General features: G+C 46.5%; 1 protein-coding gene across 16 annotated transcripts in view; it reads left to right on the plus strand.

Annotated features, from left to right (window-relative positions):
* The window catches only part of LOC119374702 (cuticle collagen 2C), a 256,546-nt gene extending 232,289 nt beyond the window's left edge, over positions 1-24,257 (plus strand). For all 16 annotated transcript variants that reach the window (XM_037644880.1, XM_049411049.1, XM_049411050.1 and 13 more), the window contains 5 exons: positions 466-513; positions 6,233-6,280; positions 14,629-14,676; positions 18,846-19,023; positions 24,153-24,257. In XM_037644880.1, the coding sequence (XP_037500808.1) occupies positions 466-513; positions 6,233-6,280; positions 14,629-14,676; positions 18,846-19,023; positions 24,153-24,181 (351 nt within the window). In that variant the 3' untranslated portion in view covers positions 24,182-24,257. The remainder of the gene's footprint in view (positions 1-465; positions 514-6,232; positions 6,281-14,628; positions 14,677-18,845; positions 19,024-24,152) is intronic.
* The last annotated feature ends 485 nt before the right edge of the window (positions 24,258-24,742 follow it).

The following is a 24,742-nucleotide window of genomic DNA, read 5'->3' on the forward strand; positions in this document are numbered from 1 at the left end:
GCTGTTATCAAAGTTCAGCTTCGCATGAAACAGCCTTGATGTTTTAATAATAGAAATGCCACATTGTATGTGTAAATGCAGGCGATCCAAAAGCAACAATGCAAATCTAAGCAAACAGCGTGGATGCCGTAATTAAAAAAAAGCAATACACAAAATCCTTCAGGCAAGTCCCAAAACACTTTGATAAATTCACACAAAAGAGAAAGAATGCCGCACAGGCGCACCAACGAAACATTCACACGAATCACCAGTACAATGGTTACCATTGTTTCCACTTACAGGGTAAATGGTGGGGCTTGCAGTGTGCCTTGAAATGTAACCTACCTATTCGTTGTGGCGTTTGTACAGTAATTATTACTTGAGAATTACTAACGGTTCCTCATGATAACTTTAGTGAAAGCAAACATTTACTTGAAACAATGTGCTTGTTTCATTCATCATTCCTCATTTTCTGTGTATTTACAGGCTTCATCTCATCCAACTCTAGAACGTTTGAGACCTGGTCCAGGTCAGGTAAGTGCTCTATCCTCAAGCAAATTGCGTAATGTCGGATGTTCAAAGAAAGTACTACATGACTTTATTGAAAACCGGGCCACAACATGAGAGCAGAGAATGACACTCCTAGCTGCATATGATGTATTACATATGGCAAATTATTCGCAGAATTATACAAGAGGTATACACGTGGCGAAAGAACACCTGCAGTGCTTTTTTCGACAACCACCAGTGTGTAGCACGAAAGAAAGAGAAAATCTCTATGGATTTCTCAGAAAGAGGGCTTGTTATTTGCCGATAAATTCGTGCTGATCCGGCTATCAAACCCGGGACTAACGACTTTCCCTGGCCGTTGAGCTGCCAGTTCAGCTAGCCAATATGATAGCAAAAGATAATGCGAGTGCGAATAAATCCAGAAGTTGAACCACATCAATGCAGAATAATGAAAATCCATTCTGCGGAGTCTCGCAATGCAGCGGCAACTTGTGGTACCTTGCGAGATTCCGCAGAACCTATTTGTAACACCAGGCATGGTATTGTAGAAAAAAATTATGGCAGCGCAGGTGGGTGCCCTTCCTTGTTTCAAATTATTTTGTTCTTTATTTCTTCTCCTTGTTCCTGCTTTTTTCTTGCTATTTGTTTCTCTTTCTCGCTATTGCTATCGTTATTTCTCCTTGCACCTTTTCTTCTCTCTGCTTGTTTGTCTCTCTTTCCCAGTTTCTCTTTATTTCTCGCTTTCTGTTTTGCTCTCTGTTTTTGTATCCCTTTTTCATGTCTGTCTCTTTATATATCTTTCTCACTAATTCTATGTCTTTTTCTGCATTTTATCTTTTTATGTCCTTATTCCCTTAATCTTTCCCTATGGGTCTCTTCCTCTTTCTTTCTATCACTTTCTTTCACTTTTTCTTGCTCTTTATTTCCAGTCTTTCTTTCTCTCTTTTCACCTGTTCGTTTTCGTTTCACAGTCGCAGCTGCTGTACACTGTAGTGGGGCTTGCCCAATTCCTGCGGGCGCATACCCACCTTACGAGTTTTGCGCGACATAGCACAAGTTACCGACAGCAGGAACAGCTTGGCTGTTAAAATGTTATCCAAAGTTATCCAAAATGATAAAAACAAAACACAGAAAAAAGATCTTTCGCTGGCGAACGAAGCATATGGGTAGGCGGCGCAATGACTATCTTCCTTGGTTATGTCCCAGTTCTCTCCCTGGTCAACTTATCAGTGGTTTTAGAAACCATTGTGGCTGTGTAAAAAGAATTGTATTCACAGAGCGTGCAGCTTCTGGCTGGGGGACTGAATGTGGGAAACATAATATTGTGAAAATATTTACACAGATATTGAAAGCCTATATTCTCGCTGTCTTCAGTGGCATACCGTAACAGCAACTATTCATGCTAGAAGAAAAAAATTGGGGGACGCTCAAGCTTCGCCTCTACGAGTTGAACGCGATAGCGAAATCCGGCCTCAAGTGCGCACTGCAACCTCTAAATGCATACTTATTAATTTGTGTTGTTACACACACACACACACACACACACACACGCGCGCGCGATGTATTTATAGTAATGATACAGGTTTTCGATCTAAAACACTTCCCTGTGCTAGAGTCGAGACATGTTTCTCACAATACCTCGCAAATGGCAGCACAATATTTAATGTTTACTGTTTGCTTGATATTTTTTCTGCTAAATGGCCATAGTTGTGCATTTTGGCGCTGTTTGCAAGTTTGTGTGCGTTTTTAGCGGCGATGGGTGCACTATCCCGGTTTTTTCGAAGCATGGCGTCGCGCAAGATCGTAGTTTTATGGCCCCGCCAATGCTCCTACAAATCGCTGAATGGGCTCATTTCCGTCGTAACACCTACCGAACAAAATGCGCTAAGGAGACTCCTTCCACTACATGGCATTTATGCAGGCTTTGTTTTTCCAAAGCAGGTGCAAGTAATATCATGGTTTTATGGTAGGACACCTGCTTGCCACGCAAACAGCCCGGGTTCGATCCTCAATGGGACCGAACATTTGTATTGTTTAATGTATTTGCATCTTTCTCGATTCTTCGGTCACGGATGATTTTTCTCTCACAAGCGACGCCGATGCCAAACAGCGGAATTTCTGCGAAACGAGCTCTCTGACGCTGTCGCGTTAAAATATTTGTAAGGATTGTTACACCTGCATCCCTCCTATCCTAAATTATTCCTATTGCATGTAGACAAAGTTTTATAGGGTTGGAAGAAACGGCACCAACAGCAACTTCTCTATTAGGGAATAGATTGCGATTGAACATCCAGTCATGCTGTAAGAACTTATGCGGCTCAGAGAGCACGACGCATCATTAAGCCAAACCAAAATGCAAGCGTACGTGTGGCCACTTGTCATTCTTTCATCGTTGTTCCTTAGTCATTCTGTAACTGTTACACTACGGGCGATTCAACATGAACGCGCGTGAACAGGCCACGATTATTGCTTTCATACTAATACATTCTGTTTGTCCAGATAGCAAACTACATCAGAATATCTCAGAAGAATTTCATCTATATATGAAAATAAATCAAAACCCAGGACATCCTGCCAGATGTACAGCCATATGACGGCATGATAAGGAACGTCGTTACCTACTGTAAAAAAACAATAATTGCGAGTCCAGTCTCATCAAATACATTCTAAACTCTACCACAGAAATTCTGCATATCCACAAATGAATTAAAGTAGACTCCAAGTATTAAATATGGATTTCAGTGCTGTCCCTTCACGTTCTTTTATAAAGAATTACCTAAATCTTGGAGTGCTTCGTAGAATTTCATTCAAAACAGTAATGCAACAATTAGCCAGCCAAATCCGGCTTAGCAGGCTGGGAAGCCTGTTATCGCGAAAGCGTTAAAGAGCTCGTTTTGCAAGGGATTCTGGTGTCGATGTCGGCGTCGTCGGTTGTGGGCGAAAAATCAGCGATATCCGTGAGAAAAAAATCGAGAAATATGCAAATAAATACTAAAAAATGAGCGCAATCTGCACTAAGTCGCGCAAGGCTCGGCACAGTGAAGCACAGATCCGTCGACCGACGCGTCTAGCTTCGAGATGCCGGGCTTCCCCCTCGGGAACTCGCATTTTCTTAGGACGCGTCATGACTAATCGGGCGTGATTGGGCACAGCCAGGCAATGCGTTATAAAGCGAAGGATACATACCATAGACGTTGGTCGCGATGTCTCCGTCAGTGGGCGTGGCTTAGCTCCTGTGCATGCGCGGATTGGCCAGGTGGTGCGGCATCTGGTCATTAGAAGACGCGATGCTTGCTTTTCCGCGTTCTTTCTGTCGGTTTTCCCTCTCTTCTCTGTTCTGTCTCTTTCGTTGGTCTTCTCTCCTTCTTTCTTTTTTTCTTCTGCATTCCTTTCTATCTATTGCTCTTTCTAGTTTTTTCTGTGCTATGCTTTACTCTCTCCTCCTCCTCCTTTTCCTCCTACTCACCATCACATCCCTCATCCTCATGCTCACTTTCCTTTCCCACCCGCTTGCTACACTATACTATACAACGCTATGCTTTGCCCTTCTGTCGTGCCTGGGTAGCCGAGTGGTCACGACGCTCGCGAAGGTATGCGGGTTCAAATCTCGCCTCGTGAGGAATTTTCCTCGGCAAAAATTTCTTTCTTTTTCTTTCTTTAGATCTTACCTTCTGTCCCTGCTTTTTTTTCTCTCGTTCATTCTCTCTCGCTCTCTGACCCGTCAGGATTATTATAGGCCATGCTGTAGCGGTGAGTAGTGGGATTTTCCCAAATTTTTTGGCCCATACCCGTTCATGATTATGATAGCTTTCGGGCTGGACCGCACATTCCACGCCGAGCTAAAACGGCATCGCTGTTAAAACATTGCGTTCGAGTGAGAAACGAACGCACGCGTTCTGCGTGTCAAGCAGGTGTTTTAGCACAATGACACGCCATTGCTTAAAACTGCGTCGCAAGAACAGTATATGAATGTCATGTAGTGGGACGCCTCTTAAGCCGTGTAATGCTGCTTCGCAGGAGCTTAGAATCGCACCGGTCGTCAAAACATGCTAATTGCGAAACGAGTGAGCGTTTTACAGGCTTACACATAACGAAGCGCTCAGACATATTTATTAATCATGGGAGTCGCCCACTATTGCGCTAGGGCGCGTCCCCTAGGCCCTCATTAAAGTTATTTCAATCAATCAACCAATCAGTAGCAGCATCAACAAATTGTGCAGCTTCACAGGTGCGCCTCGCACGGACGCATAGTGGGTATATCGGCGCTTCGTGAAAAGAAGAAGAATGGCGTAAGGGGCACTTCGCCAGTGCACTTGTGGTAGGTATTCTAGGATGGTTTGAAACGGCCAGTGTTACGCACACCGGCGTTAGTTTCCTTGCGGCACGGATGAGGTGTCCATCAAGAAACGAAGCCAGGCTAGCGATAGAAAGGGCGATGCCAACGTGGCCCGATCATACTACGGCGTTCTACTGTTGAAGGCGAAGCTCAAGCATCTTCCAAGGTTTCTGTTTTTAGTCGAGGCTTTCATGTCCGGGGTCAGTGTGAAATTGGTCACGTGGGAAAGTCAGGCTCGCTAGGAAGGGGCTGCCCCGTGCTGCGACATTAGAGGGTGGAGAATGTAGAGGAGTGACCCTTCGAGGAAACGCGCCACGATTGGGCGGTGAGGCGCAGGAGAGTGTAAAATAGCGTTGCAGTGTCAGTGTTCAGGAGTTTGCGCTTTCAGATTGCCGAACATTTTTTTGTTTTCCCGATGAAGAAGCCACGCGACGTGAGCGTCAGCGATAGCGGATGCGAGAACGGGCATGTCGTCGCCGAGCCATCTGCGTTGTTCGCGTAACGGAAGCCGAAGGTAAGCGCGAGAGCAGCGAAGACTTGAAGCACATAGAAGTACGATTTAGCCTGATGAATGACAGTCACAAGCTTCGCTGTTTCGACAGTGTTCGCGAATTGGAGCTGGCTGGATGTTTTTATTGCAACATAAGCATACATCATTTATTTCAAGCTACTCGATGATCCATCTTAGCCTCTAAATGTCAGCAGTAATCATGTATTACGGGAGCTACATATATGTATACAATAGAACATAATAATTAATTATGTGCATATGAGCTCCATTTGCAATTTAATGCATAGCCGAACTCCTGCATTGATTCGACATTGCAAGGAAATATTTCTGCAATTCTGCAGCTGACATTTATACAAATTCTTAAATTAGACGACAAAATGAACAAACACAAATACAGGTGGCCACCTCAAACCCTTACTTATTGATTTAAACAAAACACTTACATGAGAGAGGAACGCGTTAATCAAAATATTTCTAGATATGTAGCATATCTAGACGTCCGAAAAACAGAAGGAAAACACCAAACTATAGAAACATTGAATATTCTATATCTAAGAAAATAAAACACCGCGTCACTGAGGCAGCACTTATAATACTTATGAACAATTCACCTAACATTACATCAGTAGTATCAAAAGCAGTGTAGCCAAACATTCATCTGCATTATAATTGAAATTGTTTGAATTGTCTCTATTCATTTATACTGAAGACCTAGAATGTGAACCATTCTAGGTCTTCAGTGTCCATCTATGTTTGAGCTACACTTACAAGACCACTTTCGTGCAACATTGGCAAACATCCAAATAAACATCTTCCTTGGAATTAGGATTGTACATTCAGTTGTATATGTTTGCGTGCAGGGTTTATTATTGATTTTGATACTATTCTTACTTCAGCCTGGATCACCTGGGATTCCCGGAGAAATCGTTCCTGGTGCCACTCAGGCAAGTATTTTATCGTAATGGAAATTTTCGGTTGATGATCAAAATATGCAATATGTCATATTTGCCTCGTATATCAAGCTCGCGTGGTACAGCACAAGACGAGATACATATATTTTTATATGACTGATATGTATAAGCAATGACACATACATGCGATCACACAACAGAAAGGATAACCAAAGAACGCCAAAGATGGTATTGCAGCAAACTCATGATTCAATATCCTGTACGACGAGAAAAACAGAATTCTCATTTTTGAACAACGGTGAGTTGATGACCAATTTCCTAGCTGAAGCTTGTGTTGGAGCTCATGGTGGGCGACTTGCATCGTCATTACAGCAATCCTCCGTGCGCATTTTCTGATAGGTGGACAGGTTGGATGGGGCAGATATGATGCCTCACCTAATATTCATTGGCAGCTCATCAGCAGCTCAACCAGTTGTGGTGAAATTTGACAGCATCCCATAAACATTGAGAGTTGTTGCATTTGTAGACGTCCAGGGCGTTGGTTGCGTGATGATAATGCGTGTTCACAAGTAAAGAAAGACAAAGGCACGTCTACAATAAGAACTCGTATATTTAAGCAAAAGCGCTGCGAGGTGAACGAGGCAGCAGCGACGGGGCGACTGCGTAGCTTCGGCCCGGCGGCTGTGTTTACAACACCCGGCCGACCCGGCCGCCGTAACTCGAGTTCCCAGGCCACACTCCGTGCCCGCACAGTAAACAAGACGATGCGAACGTGGACTCCGAGCGCCGAGCATGCTCGCTCGGCGCCGTTGCTATATAGGCCCCCCGCTAGTGAAGGAGCCCGCTGAAAGGAGGGAGCCTGAACGAACAGAGCGACGCTCCCTGGTTGCAGTGGTGGGAGGGGGTGAAGAGTGCCATGAAGTGGTGGAAACGGAGGCGGAAGGTGTGGCACAATCTGGAATACCACGGGGCAGTGGGTCCTCGACGATGGCTGCTTTAAGGCGGGCGATAGACACGGTATCATGACGACCGTTCAAATCAAGCGTGTAGAGCTTCTCATGGCGCTTGATGACGCGGTAAGGTCCATCGTAAGGGCGCTGCAAAGGCTTTCGGACTGCGTCGCGGCGCACAAACACGTGTGTCGCCGTTTCCAAGTCAGGAGAGATGTAGGTAGGAACACGGTGTTTTACGCCAGGGCTGGGCAGAGATACTCGGAAAAGTATTCCGCAATACAGATATCGAAATACATGGACCGGAAGCCTAAAATACAGATACTGAGATACCTTTGCCTTTAGCGTAACGGGATATTTCGGAGATACTTTTGCAATATGACGAAAAAAGTATTCCGGAATACAGATACTGCAATACAGATACTAGAATACTTCTTTTTTATTTCAAAGATGCGCGTATTTCGCAAGGACATTTATAAGTGCAGCATAATGGTGTCAATAAAGTTGCAGTGCATTGAACCTTTTAGTTTATTTGTTTATTACAGTACCCTCAGCGCCATTAAGACATCACAGAGGGGGGGGGCGGATTACAAAGTACATAATTACTAATAATGGCATAATTACACATATCAATCTCAATAAAAAAGTACACTATTTCACAGCAGCAGTAACAAGCGATGGGCACCGAATTCGACATGCTTGGTGACAACTAAATGAGCTATTCTAGAAATAGCATAGTTTAAGCAAATCACTCGAATCACTAATGAACACCAGTGAATTGAAAAAAGTATACATTTACTTTGCACGTAAGTTCGGCTTTGCTGAGTAGGTTGCTGTGTGAAACACTTCCTCCCTCACGTGATTGTTCTGACCGCTCAGAAGCCCAAGTCGGCCCCCATCTTCAGAATCCTCAGCCGTCTGGCCCGGTCGGCGCCGGGTCAGAGGACTCAGGATTCCGCTTCCCATATAGGCCGGTCATAATTACATACGCGCAATGGAGCCCAATATGTCGAAACTGCACAATCCAAAAATTGGCTTCCTAAAATCACGTTCTTTGGGGGTGAGAGGGTGTAAGCCCTCCCAAGTCGTTCCTGCAAGATCTCTAAACAGACTTGGAATCAGGGACAGCTGCTCAGAGCGCCCCATCAGAAACTACAGCAAGCACTCTTCAATAAAGGTGTCACCACCACCGACGCCACCAGCACCCATTTCAGCAAGCCGCAACAGGCGAAGTCGTCTCCGGCGGTGGCGGAGCCTGGTACCACAAAAGACCGTTTCACGCTTGTGATCAACTAGGAACGCACCCTGACACACTGGAGAGGTGGCTGGAAGCGCGACAAAGATAGCCATCTTCTAGTCACTTCCGCTGTGACTATGGGAACTGCTTTTAGAAGTGCCGCCGCTTTGAGAACTGAAAGCCCGCGAAGCATTGCAAAGCCTCTGTTCCAAGGCGGTATCCGCGCGGGTGGTCACGAATAATGGTTTGCCACCCGAAAAAAACTAGGCGAGCTACACTGGCCTTGAGAGACATCGACTTTCGTCGGCAGAGGCCGACAACACTGCCTCCGCAATTCTGCCGTCTGCGGCGTCGTGCGCTTTACCACATGGGCCATTCTGTGCTTGGGGGGAAACCATCGCTGCCCTTTCTGTCGGCGACCGGCGGCGCGCCTTTGCTTGTCTTGGCACAAAAACAAGTGAAAAAAAAAAACGTCATACCCCCTGGAAACACGCGTCAACTCATTTCCGACAAAAATAAGATGTAACGAGATACCCGTGTCCTGCATTGTATCGCGATACAAGCGATGCATCGTAAAAGTATTTCACTACTGAGATACAAATACATTTTTCAAATGTATCTCTATACAGAAATACAGATACTCAAAAGTATCTCTGAAATACTATCGCGATACTCTTGTATCGCGATACTGCCCAGCCCTGTTTTACGCGAGGTTGTGGGGCAGAAAGACTGCGCCTAGCTGAGCGCAGCTGCACCACATACTCGGTTGGATCAGGGCAAGGCGAGGTGGTGATTCATCGAAAAATTCTCCAGGAAGGCGGAGCGGTGAACCATAGGTCAGGTCGGCAGGAGTACACTTGATGTCTTGCTTTAACGTCGTCCTAAGGCTAAGCAAAACAAGTGGCAGTGAAACTGTCCAGTTGACTGCGTCGGGTTGCGCCTTCAAGGATGCTTTCAGGGTCCGGTGAAAACGCTCGACCATGCCGTTAGCGATGGGGTGGTATGCTGTTGTGCGAATCCGCGAACTTCCCAGCAAAACCATGAGCTTCTTGAAAAGAGCAGACTCGAACTGTCGACCGCGATTGGTGGTGATTGTAGAGGGAACGCCAAAGCGTGACACCCAACGCGATACAAAAGCTTTAGCGATTGTTTCGCTTCTTATGTCGGGAATGGGAAACGCCTCTGGCCACCGAGTAAAACGGTCAATGCATGTCAGCAGGTAGGTGTTTCCATCCGATGGAGGCCATGGTCCGAGGATGTCCAGATGGACTTTATCGAAACGTTCCGAAGGCGGTGTGAACGAGCCGTACGGAGAGCACGTATGACGATAAACCTTGGACTGCTGGCACTCCAAACAACTACGGGTCCAAGCATGAACGTCTTTGTTAATTCCCGGCCAGACAAAACGCTGGGTGATAAGATGTTGAGTAGCGCGGATGCCAGGATGAGAAAGGGTATGCAAGGAGTCAAAAACAGCCCTACGGAAATCGCTCGGAACAACTGGTCGAGGGTTGCCGGTAGACATGTCGCACAAGATAGGAACGGTGCAGGACGGAAGGGTAACTTCACGAAACCTGTGTCGCAGGGGATAGGCGAAGTTTAGCGATTTCTTCGTCTTGTGCTTGTGCTGACGCTAGGGCGCTGAAATCGACAGTTGCCGGCGCTGCGGCGCAAGATACGGAAGCCGCCAGGCGAGAAAGCGCATCGGCTGCAGCATTCGCAGATCCCTGCACATGCCGGAGATCGGTTGTGATTTCCGCGATGTAAGCGAGGTGACGACTCGCACGGGGCGAAAACTTGCTGCTTGAAGACTTGATGGCAAACGTCAACGGCTTGTGATCCGTGGCGATGAAAAAACATCGGGCTTCAAGGAAATGCCTGAAGTGGCGCACACCCATATAAGCAGCAAGGAGTTCACGTCCGAAAGTGCTGTAGTGGCTTTCTGTGGGTGACAACTTGCGCGAGAAGAATGAAAACGGCTGCCACGATCCGTCAACGAACTGTTGTAAGGCGGTTCCAACTGCCACATCCGACGCATCGGTCAATAGGAAGAGTGGAGCGTCTGTTGTTGGGTGAACAAGCAGGGTGGCGTCTGCGAGCTCTGTCTTAACTGCTTCAAAGGAACTTGATGCATTCTCAGACCATGTAATGGGAGTACTCTTCTTCTTACCCTGAAGCAGGTCAGTAAGGGGTCTAATCAGGTCAGCACAGCGGGGAATGAAACGCCGATAGAAATTGATCAGTCCCAGGAACTCGCGCAGTTGACGCAAAGAAGCTGGCTTTGGGAAGTCTCGAACAACTTGCACTTTGGAAGGGAGTGGCCGGATTCTATGACAATCAACGTGGTGTCCGAGAAAGTCAAGTTCAGGCACGCCGAACGTACACTTGGTTTTGTTGACGATGAGGCCGTACTCGGCAAGGCGTTCGAGGAGCTGTCGAAGATGGGAAAGGTGTTCGTCTGCGTTGCGGCTAAAAATGAGGAGATCATCGATGTACGCAAAGCAGAACGGTAGGCCTCGGGTGACTGTGTCTACAAACCACTGGAATGTTTGAGCGGCGTTGGGGAGCCCGAAGGGCATTCTCAGGTATTCAAAAAAGCCGAAAGGTGTTATGACAGCAGTCTTGGGAATGTCCGAGGGTTCGACAGGTATCTGATGATACGCCTTGACCAGGTCAATCTTTGAAAAGATGGTTGCTCCATGCAGTGGTGCTGTGAAGTCCGCGATGTTAGGCAGTTGGTAGAGATCAGGAACGGTGGCGTTGTTCAAAGCGCGGTAGTCGCCGCAGGGTCCCCAGTCACCTGGGGACTTCTTGGGCACCATGTGCAGCGGAGAAGCCCAAGGACTTGATGACGGATGCATAATGCCAAGCTCGAGCATGTGATCAAATTCGGCTCGGGGAACCTTGAGTCGATCTGGTGCGAGGCATCATGAACGACCATAGACAGGTGGCCCTGAGGTAACAATGTGGTGGGTAACATCGTGCTTGACAGGGCGCATAAAAATTGGACGGACGAAGCAAGCTTGGAAAGTCGTCGAGTAACTGTTCGTACACTGACGAAGGTGGCTTGTTAATAACTGCGGTGATGCCGGTTGTTGACACTATACCTTGCACCGTTAGGTGTGTCTTAGCATCGACAAGGCGCTTGCGGGAGATGTCCACGAGCAGGTCGAAATGACGAAGGAAGTCTGCTCCGAGAATTGGGTAAGACACGTCCGCTACGAGGAATGCCCAACGGAAAACGCGACGGAGTCCAATGTTCAGCGTGAGAGCGCGCTCACCGTAAGTCATGATGGTGATCTTGTTAGCGGCTTGCAGCGTAAGTGCAGATCGGCGATTCTTCGGGAATGCGGTTGAGGGTAGAACAACGCTAACTTCGGCTCCTGTATCCACGAGGAAACGGAGCCCAGAGGCCTTGTCCAAAACGAAGAACAAGCGGCTGCTTGCTGGACCGCCACCACTCGCCGCTTCTAATGGTGAGTCGGAGCGTTTCCCGAAAAAGTGCAGGGAGATGAGCACTTTCGGGTGGCTGCACCAAAGGTCCGGTGATACCAACACTCGCCGGGATGCGGAGACTGTGATGAGGAGCGCCGGCGGGAAGCGGAGCGCGGCGTGACGAGGATCGAGAGCGTGCAGACAGGGTAAGTCGTCGCGTACGGCTTGCAGGTCTGGAGGCGAAGGGCGAGATGCCTCACTTGTTGTGGAAGTGGTCGCGATCGCTGACATGGTTGGAGAGTCGAATTCCATCACGGAGTCGGCAAGCTGCGCGAGCTTTTCCAGCGACAAATCCGCTGCAGCGGCGAGCACCATGCGGACGGTCGAAGGCAGGCGCTGTAGGAAGAGCTCTCGTAGCAGGTCCTGATTGAACGAGGTGGCCTTGTCACCAAGAAGCTGCTGAAGACGGCGCAAAAGCTGTGAAGGCTTACGGTCGCCTAGTTCTTCAGCAGAAAGCAGCTGTTGGAGACGCTGCCTCTCTGAAGACGAAGTGCGTTTCAGGAGCTCGGCCGACAACTTCTCATAGGGGTTCGTCTCCGGTGGGGCCAGAATGAGATCTCTGATTTTGCTGGCGATCTTCGGTGGAAGCGCAGACACCACGTGGTGGAATTTTCATGTCTGAGCGGTTGACCGGGCCGTGACAAACTGGCTGTTTACTTGCACCAGCCAGAGAGACGGATCAGCAGGCCAAATTGTGGAAGCCGAAAAGAGACGGCGGAGACTGCTTGCGTCGCTGCAGGGTCGGGGGATGCTTGTCTGGAGTCGCCGGTTGTTTCAATTGTCGTCGCAGCCAGGAAAACGATTGTAAAAATTTCGATAGTCCGTGGTCACCAATTTTTAGACGTCCAGGGCGTTGGTTGCGTGATGATATTGCGTGTTCACAGGTAAAGAATGACAAAGGCACGTCTACAATAAGAACTCGTATATTTAAGGAAAAGCGCTGCGAGGTGAACGAGGCAGCAGAGACGGGGCGACTGGCGTAGCTTCGGCCCGGCGGCTGTGTTTACAACACCCGGCCGACCCGGGTGTTCCCAGGCCACACTCCGTGCCCGCACAGTAAACAAGACGATGCGAACGTGGACTCCGAGCGCCGAGCACGCTCGCTCGGCGCCGTTGCTATACATTATTATTATTGCGCCGATCGTCAGCTATCACGGCCAGGTACAAATGGCTGAGGAAGTAATCTCCCACAATGGGCAAACTTGGCGGCAACGATGAAGAACACCCGGGCGTTTTGGCGCCTGGGTCCGATGCCTAGAGTCATTGACTGGAGCCCATACGACGCAATGGCAATGTGATTCTCTGCATGGAGGGGGTGGTAGGATTGCCGCATTGTTGATCTCCTTTGGGGTGGGAACAAATATACCTCGGCTCTGTTGTTGACGAGGAGGCAGGTGAAGCTGACGCGTTCTACAACGAAGAGTAACTTGAATGAGGTCTGATATTGACTGCCACCATTGGCGGCTGACAGATGTGCTTGCGATCACTAAACACGGCTGAGCTGCCAGTAAGACGGAGCAATAAAGAGAAAGCTTTGCAGCAAGAACTAGACCTGAAAGCAGCGTGACCAGCCTACGCTGCCGTTATGCAGCGGCATGGCATAATCGCAGCGAAAGACAAAGAACCACTGACCTCAACTTACTAACTGATGGCCTGCATGCCACCGCTCTGCGACAACAATGCCCTAGGTGTCCAAGGCAACCGGCACGGCGTCAGGTGAGATCCGAAGCATGATCTTTGGAATCAAACAGAAGCTACAGCTGAATGTCATGACAGTAATGGAAGGGAACGACGTAGGTGAAAAAAATATGCGATGGCACAATCATTGTGCATCGCACATTTCTCTAACATTGCACATTAATCGAACATCGCACACTAATCGAACCGTAGCGTGCAATTGACTTGCACCCTACGGTGCGATTATACGCATACCAGAAGTAGCGGTCGTCGGCATATTCGAGCAACGATTCACTATCGCTTTTATTGCTTGTTTTTTCGCCCACCGACAACGCCATTGACATCAACACCGCTTTTGCTGCAGCGCGGGTTTTTCAGCACTACCACGTTAAGATACCCAAAATCTGTTTTTACTGGCCCTGGGTTGACATAGACTGTGAATCACCTGAGGCGCAGAGCCGCATTGCACGCAGCGTGTAATGCAGGCATGTGCCATACCTCTCTGAGGGAAATGATTTTATGACGTACGCGATAGCCTATAGACTACTCAGCTTATTCATGGCATGACCAGTGAATCATGTTCGTTATACTCGTGTCCTCCTACGGCAATTTTGGTACACACCAAATTAAGGAGACGACCACAGGAGTGCCCAGACGTAGGCGGTTAGATAGATAGATAGATAGATAGATAGATAGATAGATAGATAGATAGATAGATAGATAGATAGATAGATAGATAGATAGATAGATAGATAGATAGATTAAGTTTCTTGGGTTCGCAAAGAAAATTGCGCAGTGAAAATTGTACGCATTGTTTCCTCTAAAAAGGTTGACCGCTGTAGGAATAGTAGTCCCAGCTGTGTGCAGTGCGTAACCAGCGCATGAATTATTACTGTTGTACTACCCTGGCAACTTCCCACTCACAGCGGATTGGTTATGAATAGTTTTGATAAGGCAACTTTAGCTTGTCAGTGTGTCTGTGTGTAAAGGTCCTTCTTGATGTCATACTTTGTTCTTTTCAGCTCTGGCTGGCGTCTGCATTTGACCGTCACTTTATTCCTATAGGGAGCGTAAGTGTTTTATCTTACCGCCGATTTCGAGATTATTGACGGTGAAAGAATGTACTGATTTATACAACTCGTACCAGACAACCAACGATTGTAGAGACACAGCCAGTGTTGTTACCAATATGTTATTTATTATATTAAGCCTATTACAAAAAAGCCACTGTTTCGCCGCAAAGGCGAAGCAATGAATGCGATAGCAAGAAATTAGAATCTCACACGAAGAACGAGAAGCAGCTCGATACTTGCAGCGCGCCGCTGAAGCACAAAGAAGGACGCCAGAAAAGAACGCACAGGCATACACAGGACAAGCTTGAACTAACAACTGTCGCAGTATTTGGGTCTTTGTGCTTGAACAACGCGCAGCAAGTGTCTACAACAGAGAATCAGACGCTCCTGGATATCTCTTTTTTTTAAACTGTGGCGCGTGGAGTGACCCCTCTGCGTTTCCTGTCACATGGGGGCGTCTGACGCAAGCTGCATCCGGTGCTCTTAGCTTTTTTTTTTCCTTCCACATCACGAGTGGCTACAGAAAGGGGCCACTCTGTCGTGCGTGTCTCAACGGCAGTTTTCAAACTGTCCGGTGCCCTGCGTCATAGAAAACACGATGAAGCTCCGCCAGCGGTAAACGACTTATCTAAATAGCTCGCAGTTCTTTCGCCGGCGCATGCATGGCGCATGGTTGAGTTGTCTAAAGCAGCATGCCGGGGAGCGAGGGGTCGATTGTTAGAATACCCGACGGGATGCTTCGGAATTTGTTGTTCTGCTTTATTTTTCTTTGTACCTTCTATATATATATATATCTGGGACCGGAGAGCGACTCCAAAAATCTGCCGAAAGTGTCCATATAATTGCTATCGAAATAATCAGTGCCATAAAACCACAGAAACAAAGCAAGGCTAAAGAAGGCAACAAGCGACGCCGCAGCAAATCCATGAATAAAGACCTCTATCTCGAGAAAAAAATTGGAATTTCTTTTTTGTTTGATGTTTTGTTTTGATGATGAACGCGCTGAAACAGAGCTGTGCGCAAAGACAGCCGCCCTAAATGGTCTTGATGTGGGTGATGATGCAAGCGTTGGACACGAGGATAAATGCGTTTACGATGGCGATAGGGAACGATGATGATGAATACGTTGAGAGAGCTATTAAGAGAGCAAGCAGAAACTCCATGAACAATTAAGATGATGATCCTGACACCAATGACGGCTGCGTCTAATTGCTGATAAAAGCGTCGATTGTGTTAAACGCTGAGGATGATAATGATTAACGCGTCGAAACAGAGCGACATGCAAACGAGGTTTCAATCTACAATGAACATGATCGGCCTAGTGTAGCAGGTATTCTCAGCATCCCGATATGTGGATACTTGTTTAGTTCTAGACATAAACACAAATTTTCGTCGTCTCTTGGTTATTCTACCTTTTGTCTGCATTCTTAGTGCATATATGAAAGTAGGTTTCCTGCACAACTGGAATGGCCATGCGATACAAAGGGCTAACTACTGTTGGATCAGCAGCAGTATTATTCTTTTGTTGGCGGACACTGCACCAGCTGTCCTCAACGTCTAGAGGAGTGTATTGTGACGGGCGTTCTAGATATTGGGACAACTTCCACGAATCGACATTTTCGTAGCGGTGTTGTTGTGCGACATGCTCCTTTGCCAGTGGAACATTAGCCTTGGTATTTCGGATGATACTCAACCCAACCTTGTACTTACGGCACAATAATGGTCGATAAGGGAATTGCCGTGTCTCTGAGATCCTATTTTCATGAAGCTTTCAGCGCTGAAAACAGATTGGGGTTGGACACTGTTATCTTTGAACCTCTTCTGAAGGCGGCGCTGTCAAGCTGCTTTCAGCTGTGGCATTGCTCGGTCCAGATTGCTCTTCGGCCATGAAGGCTTGAGTCGCGGGCGCGTCCGGGCTGTCAGTGCAACTTGTCCTGCAGTGCAAATAAATGTTTCAAAGTAGCTGTTCGTCGGCGACGAAGAACGTACTGGTGACGCCGTTTTCAGTGTTTGAGGACATAGCCCGAAAAAATTCAGAGGAAAACCAACAATATCTTGGGATTGATAGGCACACGCGCCGGACCACTGTCGCTGCTTGCGGCACCCCAACACCGTATTCACGCAAAACTTTGGTTTGGGAGAGCTGGTTCATCGTGGGACTTGTTTGGGGAAGCGCTAAAGAACACACGGACAAAGACACATAGTAGACGCCACGGGCGCTGACGCAATAGCTGGATCCGAGCGGAAGATACTTGATAGGACAGGGCCCATTGTAAAAGAAATATGTTCTAGCAAAACTTTGGTTTGGGCGAGCTGGTTCATCGTCGGACTTGTTTGGGGCAGCGCTAAAGAACACACAGACAGACACATAGTAGACGCCACGGGCGCTGACGCAATAGCTGGATCCGAGCGGAAGATACTTGATAGGACAGGGCCCATTGTATAAGAAATATGTTCTGGCAAAACTTTGCTTTGGGCGAGCTGGTTCATCGTCGGACTTGTTTGGGGCAGCGCTAAAGAACACACGGACAAAGACACATAGTAGACGCCACGGGCGCTCCGCCACAAGTCCGACGATGAACCAGCTCGCCCAAACCAAAGTTTTGCTAGAACATATTTCTTATACAATGGGCCCTGTCCTATCAAATATCTTCCGCTCGGATCCAGCTATTGCGTCAGCGCCCGTGGCGTCTACTATGTGTCTTTGTCCGTGTGTTAAGCGCTGCCCCAAACAAGTCCGACCGTATTCACACTCTTCAACTTGCCCAAATTCCACCCAGTGAGGAATCCACAGACAGCAGAGCTGTGGCTCTGCCGTGTTGGCCTTCTGTTTTTCTGTGATCATCAAGGTATTTCGTGATCCTGTGTGGGTGTCTGCGATTACGTTATTTGTAGACTAGAGATGCACGAAAAAGGACTTGTCACGGCCTCGGCCGCACCCACCCGTGCCACAGTGACCTTATGCCCAATTCAAGTACTGGCTGCTCTTCTCCGTTTCGCTGTGCGCCTACCGGTTTGTTCACGGCTGAGTCACTTACGCCATCTTTGGATGTATCCGGGAACCGGAGCGTGACATGCGACGTGTACACTCATCTGTCCTCAGGCGCAGACGATACGAGCGCTCGTGCCGCCTTCTTGCCTCGTTTGTGCTGTCTTTTCGCGTTCTGCTTTCATTTTAAGACGATTAACCCACTCGACCAGCAACGCCTTTAAAAGTGTCGATCACGAAGTCTTGAAGCAGCCAGTCATCAGTAACATATGAGGTAGTTATCGGTTATCACAGGCGCATGGCATTCACAATATCAGCCATGCATTCAAGGTTGCCTTCTTGGCTTAATATCCCGTGGATGTGTTCACTTTCCTGATTTTCTATTTCAAAAATAACCTTGCCTTTGTGATACACATGTCTGGTTGCCATCATTTCCAGCGCCGTCTGATCCTTCGCTGTAAATATTTGAAGTGATGATGGGTGACGATATTGAGCAAAGGTTGCTCTGTATGGCTGTGCGTGGCGCTTCTTAATAACGCCAGGGTTACACGGATGTAAGTATACGTCAAAATTGGGCGGAAAATGGTTATCCATGAATACAGTACACCAGCACAGGTGTACGCATATTTCGCTTTGGACGTATGCTGATGCAAATATTTTGAGGCCAACATGTATGCGCGCACAGGTACCGACAACTCTATTTGTGGATTTTGATTTTTCGTTGCGCTGTATCATATCTTGCTTTCACGAAATTTGTTATCTTTTTTTTCTCTTTCGCTGGCGCCTTCTACTCTTTGAACAGCTCTTCATGTATGGTTTATTCTTCATGTTGTATTGGTAGTGGGTATTTTTATGTTATCGATTTTTCTTTTTTATGTCGTGTTCGGTGGCGCGAGCTGCGCGATCAGAGCAGATCTGCCCACGTAGTGGAGCTTTTGGGTGTGGCCCCCTCGGCAGCAAGATAGTTTAATTTGATCAGTTCAATTTATCGCAATCATACTATAGCCTAAGCTAGAAAACATTAATTATTGCAACATATGTTTTTGTTGGTTTCATTATCTGTAGCCATATATGAGGGAGTCTCATCATAGATGTTGTAATGAAGGTGCACGCACATGCATAGCATTTGTGTCGTTCCTATATGACAGCGTTGCTCTTTCTGCCACCGCAACTACAGGTCAGACTGCAAGGCGAGCAGTGCACCGAGAATACAGTCTGCGAAGAAGGGACATGTTGCCTGCAGAACACCAACTCGTATAGACAGTGTAAACCACTGGCCAAGCGTGGTGAGCCTTGTTCACCAAGGGGTCTAACGAATGTATATTTAGGTCATTGCCCCTGTGATGTATATCAAGGTAAGATACATTTCGTATTACCGCTCAAATAAGCAGCAAGACAGCATCTTCTATACCTTGCTTTTTATGGTTCTATATTAACAAGCGGATTAGATATAAGTGCCAGGTCATCCCAACAACCCCGCTGACAAATATTTTTTTCAGAAATCAGATTGTCGACACCCGTAAGTAGGAACAAAAATTTACAGAGTAATATCGGGGATGTTTATCTGAAGTCATTTGTAAACTAAAAAGAAATTGTTTTCGAAAAAAAAAGTATTATTACCTCAAATTAAAACTGTTTGACGGGAAAGAAGTCCTTACCATTACTAACGGGAGTCGGTGACTCAATGACCAAAACTCTGGTTTCTCACTTTTCATTTCTTTATTTATTACATCTTTTTTTTTATTTTCAACATACTGTTAACCCTTTGCAGGGTGTTCACAGGAGTGGGAGTAAAGAAAAAAAAAGAGAAAACATTCACATCCATAGTAACATTAAATTTTGGCCCCAGCATCTTTTCTGAACAAGTTCAAATTTAGAAGAAGGCTACATGCAGGCAATAAAGTGGTAGTGGACGCATTATACTTAATTATTTTATGCGAAATACCCTATTTAACTGATTGTGACCTTAGGGCAGCCAACGAATATTCTTTTAAAATGATTATCAATGATGCATCGTCAAGCGCAGTATACATATACAACGAAATAAATGACTTTCTGGTAACTTTTTCGCTTCAGTATTCACAACAGTTCACCCGTAAAACATAAAGAGCGCAGAATGTTCATTGTAATGGCTTAGCGGAACTCTCGCGCAAGTAAGCTCACTGGTCATAGTGAAGGAATAATTTTAAACACGTGTGGCGTCATTATGCTCGGAATCAAGTGGTTAGTAAAGGCCCGAAACCAGAACAGCAGTGCTCAAAACCGCGTTAAAATGAACGAAAATGGTCTGAAATATTACACTTAACAGAAATAAACAAGACGTAATCGCAATAATAACCTTAAAATGGCTGAAAATGCTTCGGAAACATCTGGCTGGCACCCGCGCGGTGCAAGAGGGCGCGCTACCAACTCGCGAAGAGCGCGATTGCTCCCGCCACGAGCGCATCTCTATCGCCATTGCTCCATCTCAAGGGAGACACACCTCACGGAACTTGCTGCACACGACGTGTATATCAACAGCATTGAGAGTTGGGCTAGCTGGTACGGCAGCATGTTTGTGTACAGCGCGAGGAACGACGAAGACGGTAAGAACAGAAGGGACACGGACGAACGCTGACTCGCAACTGAAAAGATTTATTTGAATAACACATGTACGTAAAAGCAGAAAACTTATCAACACTGCGCAGAAGCGTGAAAAAACCGATGGAAAGAGTAACAGCGAATCACATAACGGCACACGTGCTGAGAAGATATGCGAGCTCCTTATCCGTAAGAGACAACGAAGCCTCACTTACGCATGCGTCACCTATTCGGTTGATATGAAAGGCTTCTATCACTTCTCTATTGGTCTGGGAACTATGTTTTGACAATATCTTTGCATCGGCAAAGACAGGTGTGCAGCCACACGTGTTGCAATGCGATGCCAGATGCGAAGCGTTAGGATTTTTTAGCGAATTTCTGTGCTCTCTTAGGTGCACATTGATGCAACGGCCGCTTTGGCCCACGCATGACCGTCCACATGTAAGTGGGATCTGATACACAATACCGCTCTCAGCTCCTGAGAAACTTTCAAGAATTTGCCCAATGGGTCGGAGGAAAATGGAGCGAAATGACAATGACAGAAGTGACTGTGGAAATAAGCATGTTTCCTCATCTGTGCCCTGCAGGAGCGGTATTGTGTATCAGATCCCACTTACATGTGGGCGGTCATATGTGGGCCAAAGCCGCCGATGCATCAATGTGCTCTTAAGAGAGCACAAAAATTCGCTAAAAAATCCTAACGCTTCGCATCTGGCATCGCATTGCAACACGTGTGGCTGCACACCTGTCTTTGCCGATGCAAAGATATTGTCAAAACATAGTTTCCAGACCACTAGAGAAGTGGTAGTAGCCTTTCATATCAACCGAATGGGTGACACATGCGTAAGGGAGGCTTGGCATATCTTCTCAGCACGTGTGCCGTTAGGTGATTCGCTGTTACTCTTTCCATCGGTTTTTTCATGCTTCTGCGCAGTGTTGATATGTTTTCTGCTTTTACGCACATGTGTTATTCAAATAAATCTTTTCAGTTGCGAGACAGCGCTCGTTCGTGTTCCTTCTGTTCTTACCGTCTTCGTCGTTCCTCGCGCTGTACACAAACATGATGACATGTATATCAAGTACCGTAGCAAGCAGGAAGTCGATAATGAGCAGCAAGAAGTAGGGTGCATGTCAAGCACTGACTTTGCGAATTTCCCTAACCATATTTCGCTCGTGCTGGGGAAAGCCTACATGTGTACCTGAAATATAGACGTGAAGGGCGGTTTAGTAAATGGAGCAGTGGGAACTCTACGAATGGGAATCGCTTAGGTGCCCATGCTACGCCCTTCCTCAGGTTTCACAGTAGTAAAGCTGCATATTGCGCATGATTTAAAACTACAGCAATCGCTACACAAGAACGAGATTTTTTTTAGGTGATAGCGACAGAGATCTCATTTCGCGGGAATTGCGGTGTCGTTGTCGATGTCGACGTCAGTGTTGGCGTTCGTGTCGTCGGTTGGGAGCGAAAAGACGGCGTTGTGCATGAGCGCAAATTTGAGAGAGATCCAAATAAAGAAAATTTTAAACTTAGGTTTCAGTGGGAGTCGAACCCAGGACGCCTGCGTAGGAAGCAGTTCGACCGCAGAGCCACGCCCGTGCTGTAAAATTGTATCGGAATAAACCACTACATAAATGTTATGTAGTGCGAGGAGTGTCCTTAGCGCATCTAATGTTGCTCGGCAAAAGCGTACAATGAAACCAGGCGTCAAAACGTGTGAATTGCACAACAAACGAATTGGTTAAAGGCCCACGCATTACATAGCCCTCAGACATAACAATAATCAGCTTCAGCAAAAACCGCACCAAAGTGAGCAAATGCGCAGGTTCGCGTGTTCACTTACGCGTAGTGTGTTGTTCGAAAATTCGCGACATGAAGATTGATAGCGCAGTGGGCACTTTGTAAATTTACTTGCACTGCACACTTTTGGATAGTTTTCAACGGGCAATATAACTGGGACAGTGGCTCCGTTCATTCCGGCACGGTTGAAGTGTCCAACGAGAAGCGAATGCAGACAACCGATTCAGAAGCACATGCGAAACGGGCCCGATTATTGAATCGCGTTCTACTTTTGAGGCGAAGCTCAATCTTCCTCCCTACTTTTTTACAGCGCCAAGCAGACACGAAAAATTTCTTCCTATCTCTGCGATGCTGTAGAAAACTTGCTTCAGTGGTTGTTCCGGGAAGTTTTATGAAACGTGACTAACATTCCACGTTGGCGTAGGATATTGAATACTTTGCATGCTCCAATCCGAGAATTTGTGTGCTAGGCTACGTGGCCTCAATGTAATTCCTTAAAATTAATTGAATTCGTCTTGGTGAAGTACCTTCGATAAAAACACTTTGAGCATTTATGGTCGTCCGCCACACTTGAGAGTTTTAAAGAAAATTTCTTCCATCCTCCGAAGCCCGCTATTCAACTTTTAGCAATTCTTAGGGAAAGTGCCTGCCATGAACTTTTGAAAGTGTTTCGATTCACATCTAAAAATAATGTAAGATTACTCTTAGAAGTGCCAAAGTAACAAAACATGCACAAATGCTACGCACATGTCGGAAATTCGCCGATTTACCTGACTCCTTAACGACGATGCCTGAGTGCCTCCAAACAAGAAAGGTGGATCATCGATCTTGTACTGTTGTGTTGAAAATTCAGCGAAGGTTCATTTTATAGCGTAATAAACTCGTTTTAAATGGCATGACATTTCATTTGCTCTGCTTTCTGTCGCTCTGGAAGTATTGTATAGGATGAAGATTGCCGAACAACACAACACTGAAACACAAGCATGTTTTAAAGCTAAAAGTTGGCACTCTGCACCATTAATTAGGGGTCAGCTGGGAGGCAAAGCTTGTTAGTACGGCAAAAAAAAGCAGCGCGACAATACAGTACTCATGGTGTGAACGAGAAATCACAGTTTCACCGCAAGGGCGAAGCAATAGATGCGATAGCATCAAATTGTAATAAATATACGGAGTAAGGCTGGCAGCTGACTATTTTGGCTCCGATCTGGTGTAACTCTATAAAACCCTGGTGTATGAGATTACGGCCGCTCCAGGGAAAGAAGCTGATTTCGCTAAACCTCTTCGTGTTGACAGCACAGCACGTAGAAGGGTATACGAGCCGTATGCAGATGCCTGCCGATATAGCGCGTGAGCCAGCCATCGTGACGACGCCCTCATCATCATCGTTCACAGTGTTGCACGTGCAAAATATACCCCCCCCACCACCCCCGCGTTCCTTCATGCTCCTTCAAGACGGGGAGCGGGGGGCGTTTCCTCTCTTCTTGAGTGCTTGAGCAGCAATCGGCGGCAGGCCTCGCACGGAAGAGATGTTTTGGCATGCGCCCTCCGTGCAACAGAGATTGGTCGCCTCCTTTTTTCTCTGCTTCAGTGACGTTCGTCTCTCCCACTCGCGCACTTTTACCCGCGTGTAACACATGCGATGCGCGGGGGGATGTTAGCAATTTGGACTTTATACGCAACATGACGGCGACAGCGACGCCAACGGTAAAACCCGTCGAGAGTATCCATATAATTTCTATTACAAAACGATACATGATGTGCGCTGATTGCTGAATGGTACATTAATGCATGTTAGATAAATGAATACACTGAGACATCTTGCTCTAAAAAGAAGGGGTAAATAAAAATTTAGGAAAAGGATAAAAAGCTCGAACAGAGTAGAGAAAAATGCGACGTCCTCGCTGTACAGACCACGCACGGACGACCTCGAGGAGTACTCCAACTATTATGACATACCAGTGAGGCTCACATTTATGTGCAGTTCAAAAATAAGCATTCCAAGTGATTTTTTACATTGCTAATTCTATTACAAATACATTCTACTTGGCTAAGCAAAGTGTTACGTGCTTTTTTAATTTGCCTAAATGACATTCTGAACTTTTTCAGGTACGTGCGAGAATGGTATTTGCACATAATGGATGTTCAGGAGGAATGATCGTTCGCATTATATCGAGCGGAGACAATAAAAAGGCATTAATTTTCAGTGAAAAATGTCAGACTTAGAGTCCTCCTTCTATCCAATAGCAACTGAACCTCGATTACTCTATGTTCTTATGATCACCGCGTAGAAAACATGTTTCTGATTTCGATTTTAGCTTGCGTGGTCATTGTAATATGGATGTCACACATATTAGATATTTAGAGTGTCCACTAACAAATAATTTATCATGATCTACGCATATTTCAGACATTTGTAATTTTTGCAACCGTGCATATAGGAGCTCGAACATTGTGAAGTGTCATGCATCCGTCTAGGGGACGCGTTCACAATGAAGGACACTTATCAGCTTGAAACAGTTTGAACGCAAGCAATTACGTTCATTTACAACATATACATATGATTAGACATACCCACGACACTAATGGAAAGCGATGTTTGACGCAATATTAACGAGAACCAAGAGACAATCAAGCCAACGCAAGTATAGGGGATGTTATTTGTAGATGATGCAGCATGAATGAGCAGAAATTAAAGT

The sequence above is a fragment of the Rhipicephalus sanguineus genome, chromosome 11 (assembly GCF_013339695.2).
Source record: "Rhipicephalus sanguineus isolate Rsan-2018 chromosome 11, BIME_Rsan_1.4, whole genome shotgun sequence".
Classification (NCBI taxonomy): Eukaryota; Metazoa; Arthropoda; class Arachnida; order Ixodida; family Ixodidae; genus Rhipicephalus; species Rhipicephalus sanguineus.